Source organism: Drosophila santomea, chromosome 2L, assembly GCF_016746245.2.
Source record: "Drosophila santomea strain STO CAGO 1482 chromosome 2L, Prin_Dsan_1.1, whole genome shotgun sequence".
Taxonomy (NCBI): domain Eukaryota; kingdom Metazoa; phylum Arthropoda; class Insecta; order Diptera; family Drosophilidae; genus Drosophila; species Drosophila santomea.
The window spans coordinates 12,648,018-12,675,241 of NC_053016.2; the positions used below are offsets into that span (position 1 = coordinate 12,648,018).

The 27,224-nt window shown below is 40.8% G+C and overlaps 1 protein-coding gene across 10 annotated transcripts in view; it reads right to left on the reverse strand.

The window, feature by feature from the left end:
• The window catches only part of LOC120451198 (acetylcholine receptor subunit alpha-type acr-16), a 96,502-nt gene that overhangs the window by 12,967 nt on the left and 56,311 nt on the right, over positions 1–27,224 (reverse strand). For 4 of the 10 annotated variants that reach the window (XM_039634673.2, XM_039634662.2, XM_039634653.2 and 1 more), the window contains exons 4-10: positions 19,758–19,897; positions 13,363–13,407; positions 9,816–9,925; positions 3,085–3,265; positions 1,756–1,831; positions 1,171–1,365; positions 323–409 (exon numbers count right to left, since the gene is read on the reverse strand). In XM_039634673.2, coding sequence (XP_039490607.1) covers positions 323–409; positions 1,171–1,365; positions 1,756–1,831; positions 3,085–3,265; positions 9,816–9,925; positions 13,363–13,407; positions 19,758–19,897 — 834 coding nt within the window. Of the gene's footprint in view, positions 1–322; positions 410–1,170; positions 1,366–1,755; positions 1,832–3,084; positions 3,266–9,815; positions 9,926–13,362; positions 13,408–19,449; positions 19,495–19,757; positions 19,898–27,224 lie in introns of all 10 variants that reach the window. The other 6 variants (XM_039634734.2, XM_039634699.2, XM_039634708.2 and 3 more) reach the window with 6 other exon arrangements.

Genomic DNA, 27,224 nt, shown 5'->3' on the forward strand with positions numbered 1-27,224 from the left:
ACAGTTACAGTTACAGTTAAAGTTATAGAAGTGTTTTGAAAGCTAAGTTAATTGGTATTGGTATTTCGTATTCGTTTCTGATCGGTATCTTTTGTTAGTATTCGTGAGAGGTTTTTGGTTTTTGGTATTAGTTTTAGTTTCATTTTCGTTTCTCAGTTCATTGCACTACTGTAGCAAAACTAATGATTAACTAAAAACAGCATTAGCACAGCACGACTCTCTGCTCGCCACTGGTAGTAAGTAGTGGTCGATAGCCCGACCGATCGCGATCGGTCCGTACTATAAGCTATAGCTATAGCGTTTTAATATCGTGTGTGTGTACCTATAAGAGGAACAGCATCCGACGTTGTCGGCATGGACTCGGCGACAAGGTTTAGAAATACTGTTAATGATAGTAGTATAGTTACGCCTGCAACAAGAGATACAATAAATATAAAACGCAATTTAAATCAAAGTCGAACGCAAAACACATCGGAAAACTGAATAAGTTTTATCATTAGTAAGTATTTATCATTAAAAATGAGGAGTACTGTTATACATTTTTACTCATCGGCTTTAGGTTTAAATTGAACTCCTTTATCGGGATGGGTTGTTCATGGAGTTTATTAGGGGGTATTTATTTAATCTTTTTGCACGGGACAGCAGGGACTTTTAGTTCATTTTAAAAGCACAAGAAAAGTGTTTCCTTTTTATATATTTTCTAGCACAAATACCATGAATATTGACTGTAGATTTTGATTCTATTACGTTGCAAAAAGGAAACACTTGATTGATTTTTAAGAGTATTTTTACTTTAGTTAAAAACTGAACAGAGAACATGCATAGACTGACTATCGTTATAAGCAGCGTGGAGTACGTAGATTTAAAGGGATTTAAGGGGTTTATCTTTATATGATAATTAAATCCAGCTTAGCCTCATTTCGCTACCCTTGCTGCTTGACCTCAAGATAACTCGTTAACCTGCCGGATAACCTAACTCTGTAACTAACTGATACATCTATGCATTTGGGGACTCGAACTGGTAGTTTTGGAATCGGGTAATCACCGCTGAAAAACTCACAAAATTCATTTAGAAATTGCAATCATACAGTTCAGTTGAGATTCAGGTTAGTACATATGTTCTGAGGTGGTTCTGTGTTTGGACTAACGCGACTCGGTTGGCATACTCACCCAGCGTCAGTTTCTCGCCCGAATCCGGCGGCAATGTGAAGCCCAGGAGGGCCATCGATGAGATTAGCACACATGGCACGATTAAATTGAAAAAATAATATAATGTACGGCGACGTATTTGTATAGTAAAGGTGATATCGACATATGGTTCTGGGCAGCAGGCGTAGACTATCGTATTCTTCTTTCCCGGCATGGCTGAACGATAAAATTGGATTAGTGAGCTTCGGGCATGGATATCGTGGATCGAGACAAAGGATACGACACAAACATGGATACACATACATATAGACACAAGGACACAGGTATGTACAACAGATTTTTACAGATTAGATCGATTTAGGACTTCCGATCGAGATCGCAAAGATATGTACATACACTTAATCGTAAAAACTAGTTCGAAGAAATCAGGAGCTAAGCAAATCATAATGGTCTATGAAGCAATTTTGGTCGGCAAGCAATGTGTGAAATAATAATAAATGCGATTTCTTTTGCAATTGCGGTTATGCTGATAAGACATTTACAAATGACAACGATCGAACGAAATAACAGTTAGAGAAATAAGCGTAATGAGGTTTGTTTACTAACCAAGCAAGTACCACTCGCCATTTGTTATGAAATCGGAAAGATCCCCTCCATCTTCGGAATTCAAAACCAAATCCAACTGATTTTCAAACAATATTTTGTATTGTTTGTTTGTTTGTTTTTTCATGGGTATTCACAGAGAATAGAAATCAATTTGCAATAAGCAAATTAATTTTTACATTTTTTGTTGTTTTTTTTGGAGGTTGGTCATTGAGTTTTGAGTTTGAGTTTTGTATTTTTTTTTAATTGGAGAAAGAGAACATTTAAGAGTTTAGTTTGTTGTTGAATTTTGTTAAGAGTTTTTACAATAAGCCACATTGAAACAACATTTATGTACAGATATAGCATGTGTTCGAGGTGTACGAAAGAGAGAGAGATAGAGAGAGCGAGCAAAACATAGAATTTTTGATTCTTTTCATTTGTTTTGAGATTGGTTTGTAAATTCTTGTGGGTGCAAAATACGTGGTAAATAAAAGCGCTGTAAATCAACGATGTTCTCAAAACATCCATTACTTTCGGTATAAATATATATTTGTTCTTTCATTAAGAGTCTTTACGTCGTCCAAAAATATTCGCCTGATGCTGATTAATTTGGGCGTGGTTTTTTTTGCCTGCTACCATGCAAAATAGTTGAAACTTCAGAAGTTCTCTGCGGTGAAAGAATCTACCGTTTCCACACATGATTCCGTTTTGGAAGACTTTTTATAAGGAGTCAACTGCGACTTTGCAACACTGCATTAAGCTGGCCAGTGTTGAAAGCGGTTGCTTTTTGAGATAAGCTCATTGTGGGCGTGTGGGCATAAAATATTCAATCATCTGAGTTGAATATTTCAGCCGACACACAGGACCTCTTACAGTTCAGTGTTGTTAACAACACTGCGATCTTTTGGTTTTGTAATTCGCAAAAACGCAAAGAATTGTTTGACATGAGATAAACTAGAAGATAGTTCGGGTGGATAGAGATAGATAGACGGTGAGAGATAGAGATAGAAGTTTGGAAAAGCATATAAACGAAATTACAAATCCGTCCCAAGCCTACATTTCAATCATCCTAAGCTCTTTATCTATCATTTTCCTATTGCTTTGGCTACAGTCAACTCTCGGCATGTTGGACTTCCCTCGCGCTTCCTCGTGCGTGAGTCTCGTGATTGGCAAAAGCGTGAGATTGTGCTCGAGTTGGAATGTGTTGAAGTTCGGGTGTTCGTGTGGTTAATGTGATGTGTGTTGCCTAGTGTAGCCAGCGTTCACTGTACTATTGGAACTACTTGCTGTTTTAGTTACTGTTTGCTGTTTTTATTTTACTGTGTATTTTGTCGTATTTTGCCACTTTACCTGATTTCCATCGTAAGTCCAACTACCGAATTTCATTTCGCAATGTTGGTCATCAAATGGGAACCACGTGATGTCTATCTTGCATGTGCTCTTGAAGATACCAGGGGGCACGTACAGACAACTGCCGTTATGTTTGACCACAATGTTGGTGTGATACGTGCCATCGAATCCCTCATCCGCGCTAGATTATTGTACAATTTGTTTTAATGGATTATTGTCTCGATCGATTGCTTTGTTATTCGCTTATCAACTTAATAATCAGTTCGATTCATCGGTTATCCTCGGTTCTTTCTATTGTTATTATCTAGTGACTTTTGATCGGTTTTTAGTTTGGTTATATGTGACTTGCGCTTTAGTTTGTCATTCTCTTGTTTCATAACTACTAAAAATGTTTTTTGTTTTTTGGTTTTTTGTGGACTATGCTCTAGTTAACTAGAGCTGGGAGTTTTCGGGGGATAAACGAGTATATGTAGATTTCTATTCTGGGAATTCTTGGGAGGTTTTTGGTGTGTGGGCTGTTGTTCTGGTTGTGTGTTGGTCTTAAAGTCTAAGTGTTCTCAAAACTCTACTGGGGGCAGACTTACATATGCATGTTACTTAAAGCTAATCGGGTTTACTTTGGTCTGTTTGGTGGGGTGTTTACTGTAATGGATCACAAACAGCGCTTGACGACCCCAACGGAATTTCCACTGCCACATAACACTCGAAGCAGGACCGGAAAATGGCAAAGGCAATCTGCGGCTGGCCGGATACAAATATCTTTCTAGCTACGTATGTGTGTACCTAGTATCTTTGTATCTCTGTAGCCACTAACCAGTATCCAGTAACCAGTATCTAGTCAGTGGCAATATGCGCATATGCAAATGAACCTCAGCAGATACTCGAAAAATGTGGGCAAAGCATGCTTTGGATATAAACCCATCAGTGAATATACATATATAAACTATATATATATTTGCGTGCATTATGTATGAGTATCTCTTGACTTTGCTGCTGCCCTCGAAAGCTGCAATAAAATGCAATTACTGCTCTGATTTCGACTGGAGTGCCGAGAATGTTGCGTAAACATTTTGTGGACAATTTTGTTTTGCATTTTTCGGTCACCGCAAAGAGGCAATGACATCGGGCCATCATGATGCCCAAGTGGGAGATGGGTTATATGTACATACATACGTATGATGTACGTACTTTGTGTGTGGGTGGGCACTTTGAGGGCGTGTCGGGGGCGTAGTGGGGCGTGTTTCCCTTGGTAATGAGGCTTACATGCAAATGCTGTAGCATTTAAGCGGTATTTGTGCGCTGATTAGCGACTGGTCAAGCAGAAAACCGAAGCGCAGATGTGGTCCACTCGGGCTTAAGAGCTTGCGGCTTGGGTGGCGCTTCAACCGAACGGAGAATGGATATCTGTGTATGTGTAGAGTGGACTTAATTGATTTGACAGCCAGTCAGTGTTAAAAGCGAAGGTGCTGCAACATATTTCAATTTTCACACCTAATTGGCACGTCAATCCTTTTCGGGCATCATTCGGGCAACCTTCATCACTTTGCCCGCATTTACAATCACTTTCATTTCAAAAGTGAAAAATTCGCTTGCTTTTTTGCACGTTCTCGTTCTCTTTCGTTTTCTGGGCCTTATTAATATTGACGTGGCCTCCGCTTGGATTCGGTTTTTGGGCCACGGATCAGTGTAAGTTTTCCGTTTTCAGTTTACAGTCAGATTTTTGGTTTTTCTTTTTGGGCTGCGGCTTGCTTCCAACTTCTGTGATGCTTTGGAAAATATACAGATAATGTTGCAATTAGAGTGAAAGCTTTTGGCATTGGTGGTTAAAGGTACGGCATCTCAATTAATCAGCCGTGAATGGAATCGGAATCCGCAATCCGCGACCGAAATCAGCATAAGTAAAAAGAAAGGAGATGTAGTCGATTGATTTGCTTAATAATGAGGCAGAACCAAAGAAGCAGATCCTCGCCAGCGTGGAAACTTTTTGTGTATCCATATCCTTGTCTGGGAATGCCTGGCTATAGCTATTGATATAAATGATGGCCGCACATTAGCAGCGCTGGCGACGCATACAAATGAGGTCCAAATGTGAGTCGAGCTTTGTGAGGGGAGGGAAAGAATTAATAAATTAAACGAAGTGAAGGTCTGTCGTAGCCATGTTGGCAGAAATCCTTTGCCAACTGCCTGGCTGCCATCGCTGGTCGGAATCCTCGAATCCTCGAATCCTGGCCGAAGTTCTGGCAAGTTCATTAGCAAACAAAGTTGACAGCCGCTCGATGGTCGCTCGACTCCATCTACTGATTTCCCCTGACTATCCCAGCAGTCAGCTAATCAATATGATTTTTATTTCCAGCCTCATCCTTTGTCTTGGCCTCTGGTCTTGTCCTCTGCCAGCGGATTCGATGCCCATTTTCCGGCGAAATCAACGCCGGATGCTGCGTGCCATGGAAATTAAACCTGCAGCTGGGCGTACGTGTTCTGATTCATTGTTTCCCGTCGGGCTCTACTTTTTTCCTTTTTTTTTGGGGGGGTTTCCCACGGCTCTCGGGTGACATGTAAATTCCATTTCGCAGCCCGGGAATAATACACGCCCCGTGCGTCAATCAAGCGTAAACTGTGTGTGTGTGACCACTGGACCCAACTGTGCTCCGCCATTAGGTTAAATAAGCCCGGTGCTGCAGTGGCAAATATAAATTGCAATTAGTTTTGCAAATGCCACGAGCTGACACTCCGCCAGGTGCATTTATATCCGGCCCAAAGTCTCCGCAGCAGTTTGTCTTCATTTGAGCCAAGTTTGGAGCCCGTACTAAAATGCGTATATGGGTCTGCTTTTTTTTCGTGCGACATTCAGTTCGCAGCTGTAGAGTTTTTGTGCTTTGGGGCTTGTGACATTTAAGTCGTTTTTAGTCACGGGGATGTGGCAACAAATTTTGACGTTTAAGTTATGGCTTAAAATGTTTAAGCTCCCCCTGGGTGGACACGAATTTGTGTGGTTCTCTATATGACATTTTTTTTTGTTGGCCTTGTGCACCGAAAAAGGATTTACTGCAATCGCATTGGGCGCAAGGCAGCTTCTCCTAGCTGGCCAAAAACAAAAAGTATGAAAATGTCATAATGAAGTTTTTGCTCACGAGCACGGGCAACTGGTGGAAATGGAAAGCGTTTTTTTGCCCCGGCCTGAATGCATTTCGTGTATGGGATAGCTGACAGATAATTCCGTGGGTAAGGAAAAACGCTGAATGCGATATAAATCTAGAGCAATGGAGTTATTCCATTGCAGTCATTTGTCCCAGCACAAAGTAGCACCGCAATCATCATCTGCAGCCACAGCTGCCACTTCATTAGGTGTCCCTGAACCAGCGGTCCGAGATGTTTGAGGTTTCTGGCGGGGATTCTGGTGGGTGCATGCAGTTGGGGCTTAAACTGGTACTTAGGCTAACTTACGCAGACTTAATGGGTATGCCGTATGATTCCTCGACGCCTGTCTGTTAACACATCGATGCACACGCACACACACAGACGGCAAAAGATATATAGTATATATGTATATATTTATATAGATTTGGTTATATAGGTAGGTGGGTAGTTAGACGATTAGACACAGATATAAAGTTATGGGTAAGTAAGCAGCAATAGCTGGGTTGGGTATATAGAGATGATTATATTGGATAATTGGACACCGAACAAGAACCGAGAAACATGAGCTTATTATCATTTATTGTTGTTTAGGAACATACACAAGTGAACAAATAGCTAAGATGAACGATATATAGCACACCGATAACAATTGATTACTTTGTTGATTGCAGTCGACACACACACGCACACGCACACACACACACTCGCTGAATCGGACATTTTAAAAGCCAACCGAATGGGAAATGGAAAATGGAAAATGGAAAATTGCGAAATGAGAAATGAAAGGGCAATTATTCAAGGCACGGCAATGAGTGATGCGGGCATCTAACACTCGTTAGGAGACCAAAAACATTTGTAATTTGAACTCCCTTCGCAATTGTTGTTGAAATGTTTTTGCATGGGCGAACGGGGCGTATGATGAATGCGTGATTGTAAAAATAGTAATCGGAATGGTGGGAATCCAGCGATGTTATGCTTAAATCGACACGCACACACTCACACTTCCAGGCTAACTAATTGGACATATAGACTAACATTTAGTGAAAGCGGTTGAAAATTAATTTATTAAATTGGCTTTCTTTTAGGTATTTGCTTTAAGGATTATAAAATACCCAGATGCGCCTTCCAAAATATTTCACTTTTCTAAAAAAAGTGTAGAAACAATTATGGATAAAAGCCTTGAACTTGATTAAGCTTCTTAAAATCGTTTTTTTACTGCTACGGAAAAGTTTCAGACAAAGTCTTAGGTTAATCTAAATGAAAAATGTATTCTTTCTGCAGACTGAGGGGGAAAATAATCTAAAGTTTTATCAGCGAAAGGAAAAATTAAATTTAAAAATCTAAAATATGCAATCCAGTTTATTAGATTGGAAGGGGCACCCGAATCTCGGTCACCCGAGAGCTTTAGTTTATAGTAATGCTTTCTGGATGTGTCATGATTTTTGTTAGTCTGAAATGCTGAGATGACACGATCGATATATAAATAGTATATTGTGGTGGAAGATATCTGTTGGTGCTTGGGTTTAATATTAACTTGATGGGTTTGCTTAGCTAGCCTAGCCAAGTTTTCGAGTTAGGAGCTTGTAATTAGCTTTAGCTTATATGTATATTAACATGGGATGTACGCTCTATTTAGATACTTTTAATATTTAATTTAATTGTGTTGCTTGTGAAGTTTTTGTGTGTGTTTGTGTGTGTGTATGGAATTTGGATGGTGGATTGGTTAGTTGGTGGGTGTCGTTGGATGGAGGTAGCTGGTGTCCAGACAAAGTGAAGGTTGTTTCTGTCACCTGGCTGGAAGGCAGCTGTTTTAGTGGTGGTGGGATGAGGTGGGGATTTAGGTTAAATATATATATTTTTTTTCCATTTGGTTTTATTTTTATGCGGCTTTATTTAGTCTTTTGTTTAGTAAGAGGGATTTGATTTCTCATGCACAATACTTGAAAATCTATTTTGCCTTTTTTGTGATGGTCTGGTGATGGTTTCTTGTTTTGTTTTTTGCAAGCTACGTATGAGTATGACAAAAAACATTTTTCTTCCATTTTTCAGCTTTTTTTAATTATTGCTTTACAGTATTTGTTTGTCGGCCAAATAAATTCAAGTACTGAACGTCTAACCAGAAATATTACACCAGCATATTGTTGAACAATCTCTGAGGAGGTTATTGTCTTTCGGAAATGGAGCGACAGGACTTTGACTTGGCTTGAGCTCGAGTTAAGATGGAGTCTACGCAAAAAGGTGTGAGTCCTTGACTGGAAAGCAGACCACAGACCGCTTACCTCGATTCCTAGAGGAATTTGACCCGTGCTGTTTCGAACAAAATACTTGCGCAATATTCTGGTTAAACAAAGTTTAAGTTAACGTTTAAGGTTTAGTTGTTTGGAGTTTAGTCTGGGCGATTATTTAGCTTGTTTTGCGGTTAGTTCGCATTTGGTTTAGTTCGCTTTTATGGCTTGATGTTTGGTTTAGTTAATGCTGGATAATTCAAGCATTTCATGTGTTATACAACGTTCGGTTAGCATTACGAATCCAATTACAATGTGAGGCCCACATCAACGGCAAGCTGACAATGTACAGTCCCACTAGACAACCACTGCGTGTAAACTACTCTTATTGAAGTAAACAAATGGAAATTATTCTGGTTTTCTTTTGTTTTGTTTTTTGTTTTTTCCATTTTTTTCCTTGTGTTTTAGTTAAGTCACTTTTCGAAACGTAAACATTGAAAGCAAATCATAAGTGGATAACATCGAAACACAAATATCATAATTATACGGGTGTGAAAAGTCGATTTAGTCACCGAATCAAAAACACAATTTCATGTTTGATTAGCGGCTTATTTCGATTTTCGTATTTGTTTTTACTTTTTTGTATACTGCTCTAAAACTTTTTACATATATGTAGACACACAAACAATAGCGAGTGGGTTTTAATGCGATAATAATAATAGTTACATAAATATGAACATGAACATGGGGTCGTACACAACTAAAGTGTATGCAAACGTATTAAATATGCTGGGGATTCTCGTTTTCAATTAGAAAACCAACTCAAATCGAAACATACAAACAATATTTTAAACTGAGGGGCATAAAAAAACTTGACTGGGCGAGTTGCAAGTACAGTTCTCAGATGGAGTTTTGTATCTCTATGTGGAAACCTATGCAACAGATCCTTCAAGTGACCGAAACTCTAATGGTAAGCTAGTAGTCTATATAAATTCAACTAAAGTGCAACTACGTAATACGTAAAATATACTAAGTATAACTATAGCTATAACCGAACGCAAAACGAAACGATAACGTAATGTCGTTGGGGACTTCAACTCCGGTGGTTGTGGTTGTTACTTTGGTCAGCCTAACTTACCATGGTTTGAGTATTACAGTGATTGGATTATATATATATATACGATCCTATGCCTAGACCTAAGATAGCTCTATGTAGCTGGTTATAGTATGTATTGCGCAAACACTTTTATACTGATTCTCAGTTGCTTCTGATTAGTTTCATTGGTTCATCGTGGGCTGCGATAGCCTTTCTATTCGGTTACGTCATCGGTGCATCGAGTCCGGCCGGATTGGACACAGATCACTTACCTGTTGTACATGAGCACGTCGGGTTTCCACAGCTTGTTGGGCGTGATTCGGAGGTCCTTGACTCCGCCGTATTCCGTTTCATTCCAGCGCAGATTGTAATCGTTCCACTCCTGCGTTGACAGGGTTTTTTATTAGTTTTAATATTGATTGCTCGGTTCTCAAGTGGTTTCAATATACACATATATGTATTTTGCTATCAAATAAAACGACTAAAAATTCAAACGAAAAATGCGACGTGATGTTTGGAAAAGAAAACGGATATCTCTGGCTATGTTCATTTTGGGAATTTGGGTATAGAATGAAAAGTAAGTTGGAGCTGGAAAAGCAAGGACTCCGAAATGAAATGAAATCTACTCAACTGCTGAGCACATGCACATATGCACATACACATACACACATGCAACTACCACTACTACTACTAACACTTACGCACTACGAGACACTACTAGGCTAAGACTATGAGATGGCCGACTCTGCTAACTGATTGGCAAGCTGTTGCTCGAAAGCATGCCAGCGCACACACACAATCGCACACCGTCACGCATACTAATACACAGTTGCTGCACTCTACAACAATGTGCAACTTGCCAACAAATTTCTGGCTAAGTCAACCCCCTGCCCCGCACTGCCGCCCATCGCCCGAACCGCACATGAGACAAGTTTTATCAACGTTCCTCGTTTGCTCTTTTCCGATCCTGTGCCTTGATGCACGGCGATAAATAAGGTGACACATATATAGCCACTATATATATAATATATAGATATATATATTTAGACTTTTACTTACTCATGAAGCTTTCTTAGCTATACAACTTATTTCTCAAACCATTATTTGGAATTAGTAATCAAATCAGTCTTAAAAATATTCACTAATGAGATACTTCTTATACTTTCTTCGTGTGTATTCAAACAGTTGTTCAGTGCTGTGTGTCACTCTGCGGTTGCCTGCAACGCGATTCTGTACCGCGTCCTGCGTCCTGCGACTCTTCCCCCTTCCCCTTTCCCCTTTCCCGCCGCTCGTTGCGTTCTGTGGCTTTCCTACAAGTGGTTCATGTTCGTGTCATAAAAGCGGCAAGTTTCCCCTCTACTAAGTTTCGCCTTTGCCGTGGCTTCATGTTGCCTCTATTGCGAACGCTGCCGCTGTTATGTTTATAATTTAACACATTTGTGGCATTTTTAGAGCAAGCAATTGTCCTCGACGACCCCTCGTCGACCAACGTCTCTGTGTGGCTAAGAGCAAAAAGGCAAAAAAGCGGAAAAACAGAAAAGCAGACAAACAGCACATACAGCATACAGCGTACCCTTTTTAAATCACAAAAATTTAATTAAATGCCATGACACCGCGCTGCATTAAATTGTAGCAGTGCTGCCTACGTATTTACTATCTGCATCTGCTTTAAAACTGTTTCAACTTGATTGTGTGCGGTTTTTATGGCAGCTGTAGAAACAGATGCCTCGTTTCGTGGCAACCCATTGCCATGCCACCATACACCATCGCAGGTGGAAAGGATGCTGCTCCGTGCTCCTAAAAACATTTTACCACTTTGTGCGCTGCGCCGGCGGAAGGACACAGATTTTTGATGTGAGTGTGGCAATTATTTTACGAAATAGTTACCGCGCAGCTCACATTCGGTGATGCGTGGCTAAACACTGGGGTCTAAATCCAATCCTCTTATGGCCAACTTTAGTTTGAAATTAACTATTAGCATTTGGTTGAATTATTGGCACTGCTGCCATTATGTTTGTACAAAATTTAAAGTTGCGAAAATCTGTATTTTTAGTAAATAATATATTTACAGATATTACAGAAGGAAAATAATTCGTTAGTTTATTAGCTGAAGTTTTAAATTGATTGCTGCAGTACGTGAAAATCTTTCAAAGTATTTGTGTGGCATGGTATAATAAACCATATCTATAGCAAGCAATTAAAGTTCAGTGTTTGATAGTCATCGATTTTGCTGACCATTTTCTGGTCGCGCTTTGTTCGCGTTGGCCTTTGCGTTCATTTGCCGCTTTTAATTGCCATTTGACGGCATAATTGGGCCGTCGAGCAGAACAACAATCGGTTGACTGGCATTATCGACAGCTGGAAGGACGAAGGACTGGCATTTAGAATTCCAGCTGCTGCTTGTCTGCGGTTGTGAGTGGCGAATCGACACACATTCGAACATAACCACTCAAATGGCTGGTACCGAACAGTTTATAAACGCCTCGATTCGACCATGCATCAATCATAAATACTGAAATTGCAGCCGATTGCTGATTGCCGATTGCAGCAGGCGAGAGATGCGGCATTTCATGTGTATTTTGTGTTTGATTGCAATTGCGAAATTACTGCAATTTCTGGACGCCATGCCGGTGTGTATTCGTTTACTAAAAACGACTTCACGTGCTAAATAAATAATTTAATTAATTTCGTACATTGACAGGACTTGATCTGGCTAACCGGAAATGAAAGGAAAAGTGCGAAAAAATAGCGGAAATACACCGCTCCATTTCCGCAGGCATATATCACCTTTTTTTGTTACACTCACACACGAGATAAGCAATCACACAAAGGTAAATGCAAGGCATGCAGGACGAAACAACACAGATGCCAAAAGGACTCATTACAGGATGCAATCTCCTGCCATGCAGATGTGTGTGTGTGTGTGCGGGGTATGTGTGTATTTTTTGTGCCGGGTTAGGTTCGGTTTAGAGTTATGTTTTTCTGGTCGATTCGGTTTATGTGTTTGATTTTTAGTTGCTCTTGCTAGAAAAGAAACTGAAGCCAACTCGCACCGAGTTCTAAATAAAAATGTCAAAAAAAGGATTTATTCGCTGCGTAAAAAAACTAGTTGCCTTTGTAGATCTCTAGTTAGAAAAGTTATAAATTCAAAGAGAATAAAAGGAAATATCGGAAATCAAGGTATCTTTTTTGTATATATTTAACTGTAGCTGTGTCTGTGAGTATGTGGGTTTGTATTTAAATAAGCGATTTATTATAGTATTTAAGCTTGGATTTAATGGTACTTATTTAAGTGATGATGTTTAAATAATTTAACGCACACACGAACTAAGCCAACACAATCTCAACGAGAGACAGAGGGATATAGAGAGAGAGAAAGAGAGAGGGACTCAAAAAAATAGTCCTTACATTAAGCGTTTTTTACAACAGAGCTTTGGGTAGCAGGATTTCAGATGAATCTTTCAACGAGGAACGAAAACTCGATTAACTCTTAGGAACGTGTGTGCTTAAATTATAATCAGGACAGACTCTATCTGGCCCGTATCCAGCATACAGCATACAGCACTACCAACTAGAAGGATACGCATTCAGCAGATTGAATATGGTTATGTAAGATATATAGATATAGATATATATATGCCTTCTGCTGGACTGAGTCAGAAAGAGTCCTTGATGCTCGATTTATGGTTAAGTAGGTTTAAAGCGAATACACATTATTTAAAAATACGATTTAGGCTATAAGTAAGTATTTAAGTTTGGGTTTTAGGTTTAAGATTTATGATTTATGATTTATGATGGCGAGTTTTAGTTGAGACTTACCAACGAAAGCCAAAGATTCGTTATGAGAAGCTGATTCTTCTCGTCCTACAAACGCATTTGGAACGAATTTTGGTTGTTTTGTTGTTAACGCCAAGGAAACAAAAGTGAATCAAATCAAGTTCAACGCAAGAGAAACGACAACAGTAAGTAAGACGCAAGGAAAGCCAAAAAGTTAATTGAAGTCAAAAGTTTAAAAAGAGCAGAGCATGGTAAAAGAAAGTTTTGGTTTATACATTTGTTTTATGAGTTTTATAAGAGGAGGTTTGTTCTTTTTTTTTTGAGCTTTCTTTTTCTAGGTTTTCTTTTATTTAAAGCATCTGTTTTTATGACGTTTATGAATACGATTTTTTTGATGTTTTTTTTTTGTTTTTAGTTTAATCTCTCCACTAGCTCTGCACGCGATGAAGTGTGACTTTAATCTGCAGTAGTTAACGTAAATTTGACTGGGGTTTTAAGTGTTGATAGTAGCACATTCAGCCTTCTCCTTGGTGCTGTTGCCATTTACTCTTCTCAATCTCCCATCATCACTCAATTTGCAGCGAAACGTAACGAAAAAGCCAAATGGAATGCTATCAAAAACTTTGTTGGCCCAGAGCCGCTTTGAGCCGCTCGCCTTGAAGCCTAATCTCAATCTCAATCTTAATCCGAATGCGAATCCGAATCTCTGCCTCATACAAATTTAATCTGCTGGTCGGTCGGCCTTCAGATCCTTTGTTCATTGCGGCAATTTACTTTGAAAATACCGCCTTCCTGGGCGGAATATCTATGTGTACATATATACCTATACATTTCCATTCTGCTTCTACCGCCATTCAGCCAGTGTGGGTTTGGCAATAAAAACTTTGAACTAGGTATCAAAACCCATTTATCTTTATACAAAATTTTAATTAAAGATATTTCATGCTGGCGCATTGTCAGTCACTCGACCGCCAACTATCCAAACAGTCTAGTCCAATGCCAACGGATGAGAATGGCTAAGGATTCAAGGCGTCCTTTCTACCGATGCCGTTGCCGTTTGAAATGCAGATGAACAGCTCAGCGAATCCGGCAGATCTGCATGTGAAAGCCACTCTAAGGTGACTGTCATTAATAACTTGCTGGGTTAAACAACGAAAATGGTTACAAAACCACTGCCGGAAAGTAAAAAAAAAAATGCAGGAAACAGCCAAAAAAGGTGGAAAAACCCGAAAAAGGATGAGTTTGGTAGCAGCTGCAGTAACGACTTGGGCCATTAAAAAATACATCAGTTTCGTGATGGAAGGGGAAAGTTAATGATATGCAGGAGGGGGAGCACAGCCGCATCCTTGGACATGAGTTTGCTCTGGTGACCTGGATGATTTCTGAATCGCAAAACCGCTTCCCACGCGGCGGTTGGCGTTTTCGTTTAAGCCAATATGCAGGCACTTCCTCCTCGCGTCAAATGCCACAACATTTGAATATATCCGAGTATATGTGGATATGGATATGGATAAGGGTGTTGTGGGTATGGGTATGGGTATGGGTTGAATTTGTGCCGTTGACACCTTATAAAAATGGCGGTTTTGTGCAAATTTCATGTTTATGACAACCGGAATGCGAGGAGATCGAGGAGTCGAGGAGGCGAAAACGTCGGGATGTGAGCCCCTGACATTGACGCATACTAATGACACTTTGGTGGCAAACTTAAAGCCCCATTTGCAGCAGACTCCACATCTGCATTAAGCATTAAGCGTTTCGCTTTCCCCCAGACACACACACACCGTTACTACAGCATTTACGTGGCTGCATAAGCTTATAGATTTATTTTGCATTAACGTGCCAAATTGTTTTTAAATGAGTTTCTAATGAGCCAACAATTGCCGTTTGTCGTCCGTAGTAACAACAATCCAGATTTCAGATTTTCTGACTCCGGGCACGGGCACTCGATTCGGGGATCCCCAGGATTCAAAACCGGGCGGATCTCCTGCTCGTTGTAGTCGCACTCCTGTGATGAATGAATGTTTTTCTCAAACTTTGTTGCTGTTTCACTGTTTGCCTTTACAAATGGGTTATGCACATGAACCAAAAACGAGAGTAGACTAACACCAAAAACGTTCGGCTCAAGGACGAAGTTTGTTGGCCTTGGCAGCACTCAAAGTCCTTAAATATGATTGTGTGTGAGTGTGTTGTTCGAGGCGAGACAAATGAGTGGGTGATAAGTGAACGAGGCAGTTTGCACAACGCTGCCAAATGACTTTGTCGAACTCTGGCTGATACTCGCGGGCCACAATTTGGGCGAAAGTGTGTTTATAATGGATTCCAGGCGTGCTTGCAAAGTATCAATGGATGACGCTAATAGATTCCACACCAGCTTAACTTTTCATCTTTGCCCCTCAGAGCCAAAGTCGTTGACTGTGCCCATAATGGCTGGATTACATCAAATATTTTGCAGTTCAGTTGCGCACACTAAAGGATTTTACTCGGTTGGCAAACACTTCTTTAAATAAAGTATTTAAATTAAGTTTACAAGTACTGTCTCGCGCTAAAGGAAATGCATAACATTCAAATATGGTCTCCTTTACATTTCATTTCTCATTTAAACTCCATAGCGAAGCAATCTGTTTATTGAACAAGGACTTGAACTCCATTGTTAAGCTAAAACAATTACCTACCAGTTTAAATGTCTTTTGTTGGTGTCTTAACGAGGCAAACTTTGAAATCCAATCGTTAACTGAATCTTCATTACTTTTTCACAGCTATTAAATGGATGTTTCGTTTTTTCAGATACCAGATACTTAGAAAAAAACGAACTTTCCACAAAGATTGCCAAATAATGTGCACTAGACTACGATGCCTGGCTTTTTGGCCACACCCAGAACAACAGATTAAACACCATTATAGCTTGTTCGCTTTACACCCTCGCAAATTTGCAGTTTTTTAGAAGTTGGGGTGAGCGTTGGAGTGGGTGGCCTTTGGCCATTTCCTTTTGACACATATTTCCAAAGCCCCAGTAATTTGGGGGACTTTGTGGTGGCTGCAACCTGGCAAGTCATTAGACGAGAGGATACATCCACTGAAAGTGGGGCTGTGGTTCTCTTGGTGCTTTGGTGTTAGCCCAAAAATGCTAATGACTTTATTTTTCTTAACTTGGATGCTGATGGCGCCCGGCTCAAGCACAATGTGCATTTTAATGTCCTGCCCAAGGAGCCTGCGACCTGACCTTTCGTCCTGTGCCTCCAGCTCAGTGGCATTCGGTTGCAACTGGCTGTCATGACGGGCCATCATCATCATCATCATCATCATCATCATCATCATCATCATCATCATCATTACCATCGTCATTCTCATCGTTCTCATCATCAGATAGATGGCAATCAGCAGGAGGAGCAGAGGAAGACATGCTAAAGGAGTAACCTTTGGTTAGCCACGACTACGTGGTGGCCTCAAGATGCTTGACGGCAATTGCAAAACTTTGGCAATTGTCACTGTTCGGTGTAATCGCCAACATCAGAGGACATTTTCGAAGGACATTCATTATTGGTAGCTGCAATTTGGGTAATTGCAAATTGCACAAACTGTGACCAGCGGAGCCGCTGAAAATGTCAGGTCTGGCGAATTCATAAATCTCCATTCGTATCGATTTATAATTTATGCCACTGAAAATCAAAGCGTTGCGGTTTCAATTCCCTTTCAATTGATCCCTTCCCCGCCCCCGCCCATCTATCTATCTCTTCATCTGTCCGATGGCGAGTGCATAAATCAAATTATTTCATACATATTTAATCGTGTAAATTAAAATGCATTTGGTTTGCCAGCGCATAGATGTCCTGCCTTTAATTGTATAATTTATTCGTGAGGATGTTTTGGGGGGTTAAGTAAGAGAGAGACAGAGGGTTAAGGAGAGAGAGAGAGAGCAGATTAAAGTCATAACTTCATCGATATCATTTGGTTTTTAGTAGGTTTGGCTGTTTAGGTTGTTAGTTGTGTTGCGCAATATGCAGATACATTTATATGCCATTATATATATATACTTATATATACGTATAGATATAGATACAAAGAATACACCGAGTTGGAATTTGCAGTTTATCTTTCACGTTTTAAATGCACTTCGTTTAAACAACATGCAAGACACGACTTTAGTTCTTGTTGCTTGTTTTTTGTTTTGGTTTTTTGGTTTTTGGTTTTTGGTTCTGGTTATGTTTTTGTTTTTGGTTGCGTTTTAATTGCAACTTTTGCCTTTTACTCAGATATGTATAATCAGAGAACGCTTTATGACATGTACCCAGCAAAAATATATGGTTTGTAAGTATATGTACGTATATCAAACATAATCCGTAAAAAATACATGTACACTAGCTCTCAATCACACACGTACACACACACAACGATGGCGAATTAAATGCAAGTAAAACATAATTGAAAGGCTGTTTGATGGGTTGGCTAACGGTAATAGTCTTGTAAATCATTTTGTCAATCGATTAATGCATTAAATGGAGCATACTAATTGGGTTCGAAGGTTACTTCCCACTGCCAGGGAATGCTACTGCACATTCACTACACATTTGTGAGTGACCAAATGAGTGTTTTTGATTTGCAACTATTTCGTTGTGGGCTTAAAACTATTCGTTTGCATCAATTTAACTGCCTGGATTTGGATTCCTTTGGCGCTCGACTGGGACTACCCACTCCCCAGAGAATTCCACTTTAATTGAGGAATTATGGAGGGTTAGCAACGGCATCTGTGGCCATCGGACATATAATTTCCCGACTAAGCACATTTATTCACGCGGCATGCCGCACGTTTCCGGGGAATAAATGTTGTCATTGTATGCAAAAAAAAAATGACAAAATAATTGTAACGAAATCGAAAATGTATTAATATGTACGAACATGTAAATCACACAAACGGAAAACACAACGTAATAAAAGCACCTAAACACGTGGCTGATCAACAAAAACTGTTTTCACAAAAGGCAATTAATTGGAAATTGAAAATGCCTCGACGCAGCTTAAAGTTTTGCGTTCATACTCGTATTTCATAAATGGAACGACAATTAGTTGCATGCAAAAGTTGTTGGGCGGAAAAAGCCGTGTTTTTTCTAAGGAAATTGAAAATTGACGGGCAATCATAAATCCGCCGCTGGACATAGTACATATGTATATGAATGTGAATGGCTAGTGGGCTGGATGTGCTATTAATTTTTTTTGAAAAGGGTTTCCTGTCTGCAGCTCGTTGAATGGTTCTCGCTTTATGGTTCTGACCAAAACGATTGCATTTCGAGTTTTCAGGTGAGACTGGGGCACAAACAATGCGCAGCACAAAAAAAAGAAATGGCTGTCGCTTTACAAATATAAATTTTATTTATGTCCTCTTGGGTGCCTTGTTTTGATTTATTTGTTTATGTTTATGGTGCGCCCAACAATTTCTGCCAATTTAGCAATGCCATTTCGAGCATCCCTTGTCCAGTTGAAGGCAACTCCACCTCCATCACGTCCATTGCCAGTGAAATTTGTGTAAATCACAAGTTTTAGATGCCATTATTAGTAGTCAAAAGGTCAGCTAATATAAAGTATTTTTTAATGGCTGGAGAACAAGAAATTCGAAAAGGCACTGCCAAATCATCTTCGAAGCATTTTCAATTTTTGTTATAAACACGTTCTCTTTATAATTGGATTTTAACTCAACGTTCGTTTAATTGAAAAGTGTTTAAGCGGTAAATAAAATGCCAAAAGAACACACAAACGTAAAAATATTCAGGCTTTCACACACACACACACACACACGCAGTCAGACGCAGACACACATACACGCACAGACATTTTGGGACAACACATATGCATACGCAAATATGTATTTATTTATGGATAAAGAAGCCCTGTGGGGCAATAATTATTGAATGCCAAAAACAAATTCAGAAAAAACGAAATGAAATAAAAAACTTGTGGTTTTTGGTGGTGAAGCAATTTTAATAAAAATGTGTCGCTTTTCGCCTGGCAAAAACGGAAACCTCAAAAGGCAAAGACGCAAAAACACAAAATACGAGAAACGTGAAACGAAAGTCACAATCACAAAAGAATAGTTGTGATACTGTGTTGTCACAAAAACGACGGGTACATGTCACTTACCAAATTTAACCACGCATTTGTGGTCAGAATCTGATTCTTTTCATCCTATAAGAGACGCAATCAATAATTGTTAATTCTTTGCCTGTTCACGTTACATTAGTCCTATGCATCGATTCAATTCAATTCAATTCAATTCAGTTAAATTCAATTCAATGTGTTTTCAACTGTGTTTGTTACGTTTGCGGATGAAGATCCGACAGCCATGGGAATACTTCAGATTACTCTCAGTTATTTGTGCTTATTTTTGATGCTTTGCGAAATTGTTAGCTGGGCCAAAAGGATTTCGGCCATCCCCGGCGACCACTTACCACGTCGATGATCTGCTGCAGCGTCAGTCCAAACTTCACCTCCAGGGGCTCCGATTCGTTGGCCACGGGTCGCTCCAGCGTGTTGTAGGTGGACAGCAGGTGGTTCAGCAGGCGCTTTTCGTGAGGTCCTTGACAGCTTTCTGCAACGAATGAAACCAAATGGGCGAACAATTAATGGAAAGCGTGTGGCAATTACATAAGTGGGGTATCATATTCGACGCTGATTTATGCCACTTTCTGCCAAATTGAACTAATAACCGGGCTCACTTATTGGCAGTTGGGCCGTGCTCATTACGTGGAAAATCATTATAAAAATGGCGTGTACTCTGGCAGCGTGATGAGTTTTTGGGCGCCCAATTAATGGTTTGCAATCATTTGGCCACTCTGAATGAAAGCAATTTGCGCTTTGGCTGTGGCGCCAAGTGAAATGCGTTTAATGTGTCAGTGAAAACCACAGAACTTGAGTAGTTAATGTGCTCATTTTCACACAAAGCTCTTTTTTTTAAAGACTCTATATTTGCACTTTTATTTATTGATTATAAAAACTCTACTATGGCATTTTTTTCATTGTTTATCAAGACTCTACTTTTGCTATTTTTTATTGCTTATCAAGGCTCTACTTTTGAAATTTTTTCAATGTTTATCAATGAAAAAAGTTACTGAAGAGGTGCTGAGTTATTTGCTTTTAATTTGTTAATGTATAAAATGTTCAATATATACAACTATTTTTAATGCAGTAAAGCACAACAAAGCCGAACATTTAAGGCCAAGACCTTGCATTCTATTACCATCCCAGTGCAACTACAAAGTGGCTTCCTTGGCCTCCGGGAAATGGCTGTGGCTCCCACACAATTTGGCCAGAACACTCCGCAATTCTCTGGTTTTTGGACTGGCCTAGGTGGCAGCCATAAAAATGTCATTAAGTGCCACTGTGTAAGAGGTACTCCACGGCCATGAGGAGAGTGTAGGTTGGGATTGAGACGCAAGGAAGTGTCCTTTAAAACCTGTTACATTGTGCTAGAGCAAACCTGAAACAAACCGTTAAAATGGGCAATGGCAAATATTTGAGATGAGCGCCAAAAAGTTTGGCGTAGCTGGTGAATGTTTCGCATCCCAGGAGTGCTGGTACTCGTAAATTGACAACTCAATTGTGAAAACTATTTGCACGCCATTAGAGGCGTAAAAGACAGCAGCAACAAGCAGAGAGGTGTCGAGCATTTGGGCCAGGGGACAAATATTGGCAGCCCAGCCGCAAAATTTGAGCCCAACTGTGTGTCAACTCATTCATGAATGCATCGCTTCTCCTACGGAGCAGGAGCTGCAGTGGTTTTTGGCCGTGGTCCAAGCTGCTCGCCTTCATGGTGGCAATCGAATCCATGTCGGAATTTCGTTTAAATTATGCAATCGGGACAGGAGCGGCATCAGAATCAGAATCGGAATCAGCATCACAGGCGGGAACAGGCGCAGGAGGAGCCGCAGAAGGATCAGGCCATGAATTTGGCATGGCAGGGCAACCACTTGGAACTGACCGCCGACCAATGACGAACTGGCAAACTGGCCAACTGGCCAACAGGCGTACTGACCAAAACCCACAGGCTGTCAAGGTGAGCGACTGTGTTTATTACATGAGCATTAATATGCAGGAGCAGAGGCGAAACCGGGTGCAGTGCAGCCAGCAGGTGGGCGGGAATGGAAATGGGAAGCCGTGTAAACGTTATGGAATGCACGTGTGCGACAATGAAGGACGAGCCCCAAAATGTCCTTTGTTCGGGCGACAAGTGACACTGATAAGCAACTAGGCCGCTTGTCGGGTGAGCTTAACACTAGGAGGCGACAATACCAGATCTAGGGGTTTCTGGTAAGAGAAAAGAACGGCTGGGTATTCATTACAATTCATTAAATATATTTTACGTACTCAAATGTAGGTAGTTGTAATGTAAAATCACTATAACTATAAAATTTACTATTTACCATATATATCAATTTAGCAAGTAACAGCTTTAACTTGGTTCAATTAAAATAGATTACACAACTTTGAGCTTATCATTTTAAATTTTATGCGAGTTGCAGTTACAATTTAAGAATCGTGTGGCTTTGTTATACGAGACCTTTAAAAACATATATCATAAAACTCAAATTGATCTATCGTTTTGTTGTTTTTCTCAATGCCATATTGAATTTTATACCACATCATACCCACATCTAAATGTTAGAGAACTTCATACCCTGGGCTCCGTCGCAAATCAGGCATAATTGAAAGCGAATTTCGATTTAATTGAATGAAGTATAAGCCCGAACAATTCCTCGAAGGACGCCCAAAATTAATCTGCCACACAGTGCATACTTCTAGGCGCTTCTGTGTGCGTGTGTGTGTGTGTGTAGCTGTGCTTTTCGCTGTGTGTGTGTGTGTGTGTGGGTGAGTTACTGCCAACTTATTTGTGCGGTGTGTTGACCCAGTTTCACTAGCTCGCTGGCTCTCGGGCCTGATCAATTTGGCCTTGAGCGTCGCTTACAACTTCTCCAGCTGCAGTTGTCCTTGCACTAAGTTGACATTTGATTTCCACCGCCCGCCATTGTTACCATTGTTACCTTTGCCACTACGCCCCCCCTTTTTCAGCACCGCCTTTGTCTCTGGGGTCGTCGTTTGCATGATTTAAAACTATTTAATTTGGTCTTCGTCGTGGGCGACTCCTTTTGTTTGGCGACAATTTCGGTCGTTTCGCATTTGCCACCTTGAATGCGGAGTTTTTTTGCTGGCATTTTTTTGCTCGCACCCACTTTGGATTCGCTCTGCTCGCTTTCAGTTGTTTTTAAAAAATTCACGAGCAGGTACTTTAACCTTGGTGGCAAATGGGTAATGGGTGGCACTCTGGCAAAAGGGAGCGGAAGGGCGCCAAATACATCACACAGCTACTCTTTCTGCCATTGTGTGGGTGGCTATTCGGTGAATTGTTAATTACTATTGTGATGCATTGTGTTCTGCTTGTGCGCCACTGTGGCGTATACGTGATTTCTGTGGGTAATTCAACATCACAGTGCAGCAGCAGCAGCGCTGAAATTGCTACGTTCTTGTGGACAGAGAAGGCAGCACAAGCTGCAAACAACTTATTCAATAAGACTTGGGGAAAAGTTTTGCAAATGTTTAGCATTTCAAATGCCGAAAATCCGTAAATTGTTGCTCAAGTCAACGGCGCTTACCTAAGCAATGCAATTTATTAAACTAACTACTTAGGCATGCGAAAATAAGCACATAAAAATAATCTAACACATCCTCAAGGCGACTCAGGCACTCTCCTGCCAAGAAGTGAACGAGGGCCCAGCGTGGAGGAAGTGCCAGTGGGTGTGGATGTGGAGGAGAAGGACGATGTTGTGGAGAATGAGGAGGATGAACTGGAGGCAGTGGAAGTGGAAGTGGAAGGCAAGAGCTGCGAGAAGTAGCAGCTGGAGAACTCAAGTGGCAACACACACTTCAAGGCCCGACTCGACTTGGCTGCCAAAGAGATACTTTCGACAGCATCGCAGGCAGGAGCAACAAAAGCAACAACAACCAAATCGGTCACAATGGGAGGTACACTGGGCGAAAATATAGTTATACTTCTCAAGGCGCTGCTATGCAGTTTTGCTTGTGTTTGATAGTGTTTAGGTGGCAATTTAAGCCACAAGCTAAGTAATCATTCAAGTGTTATGGCAATGCAATATTTTGTTTATCATATAGACTTTCTGCCAGTGCATGCAGCTCTTCGCGACTTAATTGCAATGTGTGGGCCACGCTCGGCCTTTGCATTATGCATGAACTGAAACACGGCTCGTTATTATCGCTTTGCAGGCGCACTAATTGCAATTAAACAATAATGCTGGCTGGCAGAAGAAAGAGATTTTACTCGAAGAGATTTGGCACTGCGCTCGCGAGTTTTGAGCGAAAATGTTGCTTAGAAAAATGTGTGTAACTGACTGTCGCCTTTTTTTCGCCCTTCTTTGACGGCGAAAGGCGTTTAATTAAATGTTAATAGCCGAGCGCAGCGGGAAAGCAACAACAGCAGCGTTGGCAGGGCAATTAACTTACGCAGCCTTTGTTTATATGTATTTGCATATCATTAGGCAGCGAAAATAAATGTAAACGCCTTCGCTGCGAGTGCATTATCAACACGCTGACATCCTGGAAGGATGCCAAGATGCTGGAGTGTTTAATTGCCAACGGAAAATGGCTTACAACGAAGTTTGTCTAGCATAATGAGTTCTCACCATCCTCCAGCGAACATCTCTCTTTTATTTCGGAGCCCAAAAAGCAGGAGATCAAATCAACGGAATTTCAATTGGTATTGCGATTCCTGGCCTTTGCCACTTAGAAGCCATTGAAAATCAACACCCACACAAAAAAGAGCCCAATTTCATTACGCATAACATTTCGACCATCTTCATTGCCATTGCCGCATATTAAGACCTATGCCCATTTAGCGCCCAATGAGCTTGATGTGTTTTTCAATTTCTTCGGGGCATTTCGAGCACGAATCCCCACTGGATAGCCAGCCTGGGCCATGTCATGCCCCACGATCCGCTCTCTCATATTAAATGCATATCGCAATGCGAATGTGTAAATTTTTGTGGGCAGCTGTGGGTGGATGGATAGCTGACTGGGTGGCCAGTTAGTCGGCAAAGGGCATGCGGCAGTGGCATGCAGCATGTTTGTGTCACGTTCGCGACTTCATTTGAAATTCATGCATAATAAGCAGTCAAGTACAGGCACACACACACACACACACCCGTTCACCCATGGTTGTGCATCACGAGGGTCGTCGGGTCCACATGGGAGCGGGTGGGCAAGCCGAACTCCACGCCGCCTGCTCCACCCACTCTACTCCACTCCACTCCACTCCACTCCACTCCACCCACCACCCACTCCACCCACCACCCACTCCGCCCACTTTTGCTAGGCGGCTGCTGCATAAACAAGCATCCAATGTCGGAGCTAATTTTATTAAAAAGCATCGCCAGCAGCCAACTGCTAAGCTAAAAGGCAAACAGCCAGCGTTGGGAGAGAGTTCTCCAGCACAGTGGAACACCATTCATTATAAAATATATATATTTAAAGTTGTTTAATATACTTATTTCGAAATTTCGATATATATAGTAAGATAGTATTCTAAGGAAGAACATATTTATCTCTTTTTCTAAGACTATTATGATAGTTAAACAAGAGGAAGAGTAATTTTTAAACCAAAATATATTACCACACACATTATACAGAGCATTTTATATTTTTCGCTTTTTCTTAGACTCTTAAGATAGTTAAACAAGAGAAAAAGTAACTTTTAAACAACCTTCAGAGAATTTCTCAGAGAATTATTTGTCACATTTTTGATGTATTAATGCCATTTTTAACAGGATCCGTTTTAGTACAAAAGCAATTACCAAAATCGGACACAGTGTTTACTGTGTTGCAGATCAAGACTTATGGCTCAATTTGGCCTGCACTTTGACCTCTGACAATGCCTTTGATTTGTGGACTGCGGAGCAGTGAAATATCGTCATCCGTCATCACCATTTGGTAGCAGCTTCTCCAGCAGCCTTTCACCGTGGCCTCGAATTTTCCAACCCATCTGGTCATTATTTGCTTGCAGTTTATATTGTTAATGCGTCTTAAGGAAATTCCATAGATATAGTACATATATGTAGTATCCTAGAGGATAGTGAAATAGTTGCCCAAACTCGGGCGTTGCTCAGATACCGAATTTGGCAACGCAAGTAGCAAGGTTGTGGCTTCCATCCAATGGGCGGCTGCACGTCGAACCGAATTCAGCTGCAATCGTCTGTAAATTCCACAGATTTCATGGTTCATCAGCCGCAGCAAAAGCGAATTTCGACCACTGTAGCGGACCACTGGCTTCTGCCTTCTGGCTTCTGGCCCATTCAGCCTAGTTGAGTGCGGACATCCCGCTGTTGTGTGTAGTGCACAGTACTAGGTACCCACACCCACTGAGCTGAACTGATGGAGTGGCCATGGCTCCACATCCCCAACTCGCCGAGTTGGGACATAAAAATGCAGCTCTCGAGCATAAACAAGCATAATGCGTGCCCATCCCCACTGGATATCTCGCTGAAATTTATGCGCAACGAAGTTAGGCGAAGCGCTCTGCATATACTCGTAATACACAGGCCTGCTTTTCCTTTCTTCGATTCCAGGACCCTCGACTTTTTTGCGCCCCAACTTCCATTTTAATTAGATACATAAATTTCGAGGGGATGCTAAAAAGGTAGGAATCTTTTTCAAGAGGATATACCAAAGTTAGTGACTTCTCACTGGCAAAGAACTCTCAACTGGCAAATGCTGAGTTGCCTCTTTAGTCGACAGTTGTTGGAATGGATTGCCAACTACAAGTGGGAAAAATACATTTTGAAATGCCACATTTGGTTATTCATGTTAACTTTTGTTACGCTACTCTTGTTTATTCGCAGTTTGAAACAAAACAAAAAGTTTAAACAAAAAGAGTACAATAACATGTGCAGCTTTTATTAAGCAAATGTTACTAGTATTAGCATTAAGTTTTCAATAAATGGTATAAAAATTCCATATGTGGAATGTGGGATATTGCGTTCATGAAACTGAATGTTTTGTGATACATTTTCCGTGCCATTTGCAGGCATAATTTTTAATTAGAGCGACAACTTGTGAATTGCACATTAATCCCATGTCAACCCTGGTCAGCGGCTTAAACCATCACCATTCTCGGGGGCTAGAAATCAAGGATACATGTACATACAAAAAGGGCTCTTCAAAAACAAAGAGCAGCCGCACAAGCACTTTAAAATTAATCGCACGATTTATGACGCACAATCTAACCGCTAATTTATAAGGCTTAAAACCCGTAGCAAGTTCCCAAAAAGCCGTTTATGAATGTGAGAACTGTACTGTGCGACTACGCAAAACACTTTGCGCATTTCAAATGAATTTTCCAGCTCTCAACGTGCACGCAGATTTTTCAGCAAACGCTCTGATAGACGCGCGAAAAAGCGCCAGGATGTTGATGTCCTGTGAGGAGGGGATTTGCCAGCCAGTGGGATGGAGTCCTGTGGGGTCCTTTATGAATTCGTGCGACTGTGTATGCGTGGCTAGATTTTGATCGCGGTTTCAGAGTTTGCGGCTCAGTCGCTGGCAAATTCAATTTCAGCGCCAAAGCCGCCGACGACGATGATGATGGAGCCTTGGCGACTTTGCTATTAATTCAGCTGCGTGGTAACCGCACAATTTAATGTGTAAAATAATTGAAATTCAAGCTAACCCGCCGCCACCCACCGCGCAATTTAAGTTAATTTAATGTGCACATTTGCTGATAAATTTTTGCCCGCTGTGTTAGCGAATTGTAATTAACAATTGTTACGCCATTGTGCAGTGCCTAATTTGGCTAAGTGCTACACTTTTATTAATCGCATTCCGGGTTTCCGGAAATTTTTGATTTACTTTTGTGTTTT